This window comes from Salvelinus alpinus, chromosome 36 (genome assembly GCF_045679555.1).
Source record: "Salvelinus alpinus chromosome 36, SLU_Salpinus.1, whole genome shotgun sequence".
In the NCBI taxonomy this organism is placed as follows: Eukaryota; Metazoa; Chordata; class Actinopteri; order Salmoniformes; family Salmonidae; genus Salvelinus; species Salvelinus alpinus.
In genome coordinates this window covers 14,200,292-14,208,332 of record NC_092121.1, presented here as the reverse complement: position 1 = coordinate 14,208,332, position 8,041 = coordinate 14,200,292, and the positions used below count along the sequence as shown (strand labels likewise).

The following is an 8,041-nucleotide window of genomic DNA, read 5'->3' as shown; positions in this document are numbered from 1 at the left end:
GTATGTATGTATGTATGTATGTATGTATGTATGTATGTATGTATGTATGTATGTATGTATGTATGTATGTATGTATGTATGTATGTATGTATGTATGTATGTATGTATGTATGTATGTATGTATGTATGTATGTATGTATGTATGTATGTATGTATGTATGTATGTATGTATGTATGTATGTATGTATGTATGTATGTATGTATGTATGTATGTATGTATGTATGTATGTATGTATGTATGTATGTATGTATGTATGTATGTATGTATGTATGTATGTATGTATGTATGTATGTATGTATGTATGTATGTATGTATGTATGTATGTATGTATGTATGTATGTATGTATGTATGTATGTATGTATGTATGTATGTATGTATGTATGTATGTATGTATGTATGTATGTATGTATGTATGTATGTATGTATGTATGTATGTATGTATGTATGTATGTATGTATGTATGTATGTATGTATGTATGTATGTATGTATGTATGTATGTATGTATGTATGTATGTATGTATGTATGTATGTATGTATGTATGTATGTATGTATGTATGTATGTATGTATGTATGTATGTATGTATGTATGTATGTATGTATGTATGTATGTATGTATGTATGTATGTATGTATGTATGTATGTATGTATGTATGTATGTATGTATGTATGTATGTATGTATGTATGTATGTATGTATGTATGTATGTATGTATGTATGTATGTATGTATGTATGTATGTATGTATGTATGTATGTATGTATGTATGTATGTATGTATGTATGTATGTATGTATGTATGTATGTATGTATGTATGTATGTATGTATGTATGTATGTATGTATGTATGTATGTATGTATGTATGTATGTATGTATGTATGTATGTATGTATGTATGTATGTATGTATGTATGTATGTATGTATGTATGTATGTATGTATGTATGTATGTATGTATGTATGTATGTATGTATGTATGTATGTATGTATGTATGTATGTATGTATGTATGTATGTATGTATGTATGTATGTATGTATGTATGTATGTATGTATGTATGTATGTATGTATGTATGTATGTATGTATGTATGTATGTATGTATGTATGTATGTATGTATGTATGTATGTATGTATGTATGTATGTATGTATGTATGTATGTATGTATGTATGTATGTATGTATGTATGTACAGTGAGGGAAAAAAGTATTTGATCCCCTGCTGATTTTGTACGTTTGCCCACTGACAAAGAAATGATCAGTCTATAATTTTAATGGTAGGTTTATTTGAACAGTGAGAGACAGAATATCAACAAAAAAATCCAGAAAAACGCATGTCAAAAATGTTATGAATTGATTTGCATTTTAATGAGGGAAATAAGTATTTGACCCCTCTGCAAAACATGACTTAGTACTTGGTGGCAAAACCCTTGTTGGCAATCACAGAGGTCAGACGTTTCTTGTAGTTGGCCACCAGGTTTGCACACATCTCAGGAGGGATTTTGTCCCACTCCTCTTTGCAGATCTTCTTCAAGTCATTAAGGTTTCGAGGCTGACGTTTGGCAACTCGAACCTTCAGCTCCCTCCACAGATTTTCTATGGGATTAAGGTCTGGAGACTGGCTAGGCCACTCCAGGACCTTAATGTGCTTTTTCTTGAGCCACTCCTTTGTTGCCTTGGCCGTGTGTTTTGGGTCATTGTCATGCTGGAATACCCATCCACGACCCATTTTCAATACCCTGGCTGAGGGAAGGAGGTTTTCACCCAAGATTTGACGGCACATGGCCCCGTCCATCGTCCCTTTGATGCGGTGAAGTTGTCCTGTCCCCTTAGCAGAAAAACACCCCCAAAGCATAATGTTTCCACCTCCATGTTTGACGGTGGGGATGGTTTCTTGGGGTCATAGGCAGCATTCCTCCTCCTCCAAACACGGCAAGTTGAGTTGATGCCAAAGAACTCCATTTTGGTCTCGTCTGACCACAACACGTTCACCCAGTTGTCCTCTGAATCATTCAGATGTTCATTGGCAAACTTCAGACGGGCATGTATATGTGCTTTCTTGAGCAGGGGGACCTTGCGGGCGCTGCAGGATTTCAGTCCTTCACGGCATAGTGTGTTACCAATTGTTTTCTTGATGACTATGGTCCCAGCTGCCTTGAGATCATTGACAAGATCCTCCTGTGTAGTTCTGGGCTGATTCCTCACCGTTCTCATGATCATTGCAACTCCACGAGGTGAGATCTTGCATGGAGCCCCAGGCTGAGGGAGATTGACAGTTCTTTTGTGTTTCTTCCATTTGCGAATAATCACAGAAACTGTTGTCACCTTCTCACCAAGCTGCTTGGCGATGGTCTTGTAGCCCATTCCAGCCTTGTGTAGGTCTACAATCTTGTCCCTGACATCCTTGGAGAGCTCTTTGGTCTTGGCCATGGTGGAGAGTTTGGAATCTGATTGATTGATTGCTTCTGTGGACAGGTATCTTTTATACAGGTAAGAAACTGAGATTAGGAGCACTCCCTTTAAGAGTGTGCTCCTAATCTCCGTTCGTTACCTGTATGAAAGACACCTGGGAGCCAGAAATCTTTTTGATTGAGAAGGGGTCAAATACTTATTTCCCTCATTAAAATGCAAATCAATTTATAAAATTTTTGACATGCATTTTTCTGGATATTTTTGTTGTTATTCTGTCTCTCACTGTTCAAATAAACCTACCATTAAAACTATAGACTGATAATTTCTTTGTCAGTGGGCAAACGTACAAAATCAGCAGGGGATCAAATACTTTTTTCCCTCACTGTATGTATGTATGTATGTATGTATGTATGTATGTATGTATGTATGTATGTATGTATGTATGTATGTATGTATGTATGTATGTATGTATGTATGTATGTATTTATGTATGTATGTATGTATGTATGTATGTATGTATGTATGTATGTATGTATGTATGTATGTATGTATGTATGTATGTATGTATGTATGTATGTATGTATGTATGTATGTATGTATGTATGTATGTATGTATGTATGTATGTATGTATGTATGTATGTATGTATGTATGTATGTATGTATGTATGTATGTATGTATGTATGTATGTATGTATGTATGTATGTATGTATGTATGTATGTATGTATGTATGTATGTATGTATGTATGTATGTATGTATGTATGTATGTATGTATGTATGTATGTATGTATGTATGTATGTATGTATGTATGTATGTATGTATGTATGTATGTATGTATGTATGTATGTATGTATGTATGTATGTATGTATGTATGTATGTATGTATGTATGTATGTATGTATGTATGTATGTATGTATGTATGTATGTATGTATGTATGTATGTATGTATGTATGTATGTATGTATGTATGTATGTATGTATGTATGTATGTATGTATGTATGTATGTATGTATGTATGTATGTATGTATGTATGTATGTATGTATGTATGTATGTATGTATGTATGTATGTATGTATGTATGTATGTATGTATGTATGTATGTATGTATGTATGTATGTATGTATGTATGTATGTATGTATGTATACTGTCTTTCGTACACTCTTAGTGCCTCATATGATTTTTAAGATTAAACCACACCCAACTCAGCTTCTGATTAACACCAGAGATGATTTTCTGTCACAATCAGGAATCAGTTGAATCATATTTGATCAGAGGCTAAAGTAGAAGCACAGAGCTAATCTGTGGCCAAAGTGAGAGAGTGAAACCTGAATGCATGCTCTTTGTCTCCCTCCACAGCTGCTTTGCCGAGTTACATCAGGCAAGGCTTTCTGGAGGCACTGTCAATGCTAAGACAAAGGAAAAGAAGAAAATCCTTCAAACAGTCAAGCGCTGTCTCGCCGTTGTCAATGAGGACTATGAGGACGACGATGAACAGGTAAGATATTATATGCTAAAAGACTCACATAACAATAAACCTGGGACACGTGACAGTCTTTTTGCTCAGCTCTGTTTCAGTTGTAGTTGTTGATGTATTTTCTGTTTCTTTCCCATTCTTCCCTTAGGATGCCCATGAATGTGTGTTGCTCCTCCTCTTTCAGCTGAAGGCGGAGGGTATGGCGTTAAAGGGCTCACCAGAGCCGTACACCTGCCCCGTGAAGCAGTTAGAATTCAAGCTGAAGACTTCCCGTACCTGCACCAGGTAACAGCTGTCATTTGTATACGGTGTACCTTGATGTCTTCATCACATTTGTGAGGAGGTTTAATGTCAGCATAACATGCAGGATACAGAGGTAAAGCATTAAGATAGTTAGTGTGTAGAGGGATCAAAAGGTTTGTGTTGGAGAGCTGATGCATTTCTCTCCGTACTTCTGAAGCTGTGGAGTTATAGTGTATGGTCAGGAGGATTACAATCACTTGTCACTGAGCCTGAGCCATTACCTGACACACAGCCTGGACCTCTACTTTAAGGTCAGCACTTAGCTTCAACCAAGAGTTAGTGAGTATGTCAAGGAACACTATCATTAATGTCATAATGTTCATAATTATATTGCTATGCTTTGTCACCTAGCCATCTGCGTTAGAGTGTGCATGCAGGGTGTGCTCAGGCAGCATGGCATCTGTGACTAGGCACTTCCTCACGCTGCCACGGTGAGTCCCCCCATCATCATCTCAGATTACAATTGACAGTCCTGATCTAACTCACCAAACTGGGCTATTGATTTGAGTACAAGACTGATTCTGTCTGTCTGTCTGTCTGTCTGTCTGTCTGTCTGTCTGTCTGTCTGTCTGTCTGTCTGTCTGTCTGTCTGTCTGTCTGTCTGTCTGTCTGTCTGTCTGTCTCTCTCTCTCTCTCTCTCTCTGAGCAGGGTCCTAATGCTTCATATCAAGCGATTTACTGCAGGCAACTGGGAGCCAGAGAAGGTGGATGATCCCATGTCCATCCCTGCAGAAATGACCCTCCCAGCCGTATGTGGGGAGACAGCCAATGTCCAGCATGGAGCCAGGTTGGTTTACACTCTGTTTGGGGACATTGCACATTGAATAGCCAACACACACCAGGATTTTCACACACTAGATATTTATTTTCAATGCCATCAATTTACACAGGGCAAGCTCCCTGGGGAAAAACAACATGGACAGCACACCTGCAAACTCCCCAAAAGGCACCCTTGATAGACCAGGTAGGACATTGTGTTACTGACATCATGCAGAACACCCTCTCATGAAACAGGACTGTTGAGGAAAGCAAGTCGGAAGCTGAAGTTAAGAGTATATTTGTGGATAGGTTTCCACTTCACTTTCTGGTTTGTATTTACACTATATTTGATATACCCCCACCAGCTTCAAATTCCTCTGACCAGCTAGAGAAACCAGCTGACCGTGAGAAAAAGCAGCAGGCAGCCACTGTGGTGAGGAGAGAGAGAGGGAGAGAGAGAGAGAAAAATAAATAACAGATAATTAGATCCAGTTGAGATAGTGGGCGGATCAAGATAAGGCAGTTATAGAAGGCACCCCTATCCTGTAGACAAAATAACAATCCTATTATTAAATGTGTTTCCTTACAGAGACACCAGCCAGACAAGATCTACAAATTGTCAAGTGTGATCTCACATCTGGGAGACAACATGTATACAGGTAAAATGCACGCAGGTATGCAGGCACGCACATACAATTATGAAAGCTTAATGTACACTCTATTCTGTTTCCCTTGTTCCCTAGGCCACTACATCAGTGATGTTTTGGACAGCCGTGGCAGTGGGTGGCTCTGCCTGGATGACGCACATGTCTTGAGAACAGATGAGGCCACTGTGCTGAGGGCGATTGCACAGACTGCCTACATCCTGTTCTATGTCTGCAGGTAAGTTTCTAGCCCACACATTTGAGAAGAATGTCACAAATGGAGTCAATGACGACAATGAGTCATCAAGAAAAAAGAAAGTGTTTACCAAAGCTAGAAAGATGATTCATTGACCACACATTAAGAGTTATGCCTTTAACCTGTAATCCCTCTGTATGTGTTATTTTCCAGACATTGCATGTACATGTAAGATCTCCCTGTCATTTCTCATTGTAGTGGAGCAGGTGAAGGAGACCAGGCACCTCACTACCAGGAAAAGCACCAGGAGAACCCATCATTAAACTCAGGGAGAGGCACAGCTCTCAGGGACCACCTGGAGTAGCACCTACCACCCACCAAGAAATATCAGATTAATCGAATTAGGCTGCCCAACACCACCATCAACTGCCCTAGACCACCATCAAGCTGCCCTAGACCACCATCAGGCTGCCCTAGACCACCATCAGGCTGCCCTAGACCACCATCAAGCTGCCCTAGACCACCATCAAGCTGCCCTAGACCACCATCAAGCTGCCCTAGACCACCAGGACATCAGGCTGCCCTAGACCACCAGGACATCAGGCTGCCCTAGACCACCAGGACATCAGGCTGCCCTAGACCACCAGGACATCAGGCTGCCCTAGACCACCAGGACATCAGGCTGCCCTAGACCACCAGGACACCAGGCTGCCCTAGACCACCAGGACATCAGGCTGCCCTAAACCACCAGGACATCAGGCTGCCCTAGACCACCAGGACATCAGGCTGCCCTAGACCACCAGAAGAAACAGCCTACACCACAAAGCATGTACCCACTCTAGGCCATCTACTGTATGTTTACAATTGTATAAATATTAAACATCTCACTGACCTAGTGCAATTAATTTTCCTTTACTGTACATGGTAGTGAATAAATGTACCTGCAGTGCATTCAGAAAGTATTCAGATCTCTTGACTTTTTCCACATTTTGTTAAGTTACAGCCTTATTCTAAAATGGATTAAATTGTTTTTTTCTTCTTCTCATCAATCTACCCCATGACAGCAAAAACAGGTTTTTCTGAATTTTTTGCAAATGTATAAAGAAAACAAAAAGCTGAACTATCACATTTACATTAGTATTCAGACCCTTTACTCAGTACTTTGTTGAAGCACCTTTGGCAGCGATTACAGCCTCGAGTCTTCTTGCGTATGACGCTACAAGCTTAGCACACCTGTATTTGGGGAGTTTCTCCCATTCTTCTCTGCAGATCCTCTCAAGCTCTGTCAGGTTGGATGGGGAGCATCGCTGCACAGCTATGTTCAGGTCTCCAGAGATGTTCAATCAGGTTCTAGTCCGGGCTCTGGCTGGGCCACTCAAGGACATTCAGAGACTTGTCCCCAAGCCAACCCTGCGTTGTCTTGGCTGTGTGCTTATGGTCGTTGTCCTGTGGGAAGGTGACCCCTTTGCTCCAGTCTGAGATCCTGAATGCTCTGGAGCTGGTTTTCATCAAGCATCTCTCTGTACTTTGTGCCGTTCATCTTTCCCTCGATTCTGACTAGTCTACCAGTCCCTGCTGCTGAAAAACATCCCCACAGCATGATGCTGCCACCACTATGCTTCACCGTAGAAATGACGCCAGGTTTCCTCCAGATGTGACGCTTGGCATTCAGGCCAAAGAGTTCAATCTTGGTTTCATCAGACCAGAGAATCTTGTTTCTCATGGTCTGAGAGTCTTTAGGGGGCTTTTGGCAAACTCCAAGCGTGCTGTCATGTGCCTTTTACTGAGAAGTGGCTTCCGTCTGGCCACTCTACCATAAAGACCCGATTGGTGGAGTGCTGCAGAGATGGTTGTCCTTCTGGAGGGTTCTCTAATCTCCACAGAGAAACTCTGGAGCTCTGTCAGAGTGACCATCAGGTTCTTGTTCACCTCCCTGACCAAAGCCCTTCTCACCTGATTGCTCAGTTTGGCCAGGCGGCCAGCTCTAGGAGTCTTTGAAGTTCCAAACTTCTTCCATTTAGGAACGATGGAGGACAATTCCTTTGACCTCATGGCTTGGTTTTTGTTCTGACATGCACTGTCAACTGCGGGACCTTATATAGACAGGTGTGTACCTTTCCAAATCATGTACAATCATGTACAAGTATTTCTGTTTTTTATTTTGTATACATTTGCTAGAATGTCTAAAAACCTGTCTTCACTTTGTCATTATGGGGTATTGTGTGTAGATCGATGAGGATGTTTTATTTTTTT

At 40.5% G+C, this 8,041-nt stretch overlaps 1 protein-coding gene across 1 annotated transcript; it reads left to right on the top strand.

Annotated features, from left to right (window-relative positions):
- Positions 1-3,709: 3,709 nt before the first annotated feature.
- On the top strand, positions 3,710-6,689 carry LOC139565335 (ubiquitin carboxyl-terminal hydrolase 37-like). Its single transcript, XM_071385562.1, has 9 exons — positions 3,710-3,907; positions 4,035-4,171; positions 4,347-4,440; positions 4,541-4,620; positions 4,839-4,976; positions 5,080-5,153; positions 5,538-5,607; positions 5,692-5,830; positions 6,047-6,689. The coding sequence occupies exons 1-8, from the start codon at positions 3,746-3,748 to the stop codon at positions 5,705-5,707; spliced, it is 771 nt and encodes a 256-aa protein (XP_071241663.1). The 5' UTR covers positions 3,710-3,745; the 3' UTR covers positions 5,708-5,830; positions 6,047-6,689.
- Positions 6,690-8,041: the final 1,352 nt, after the last annotated feature.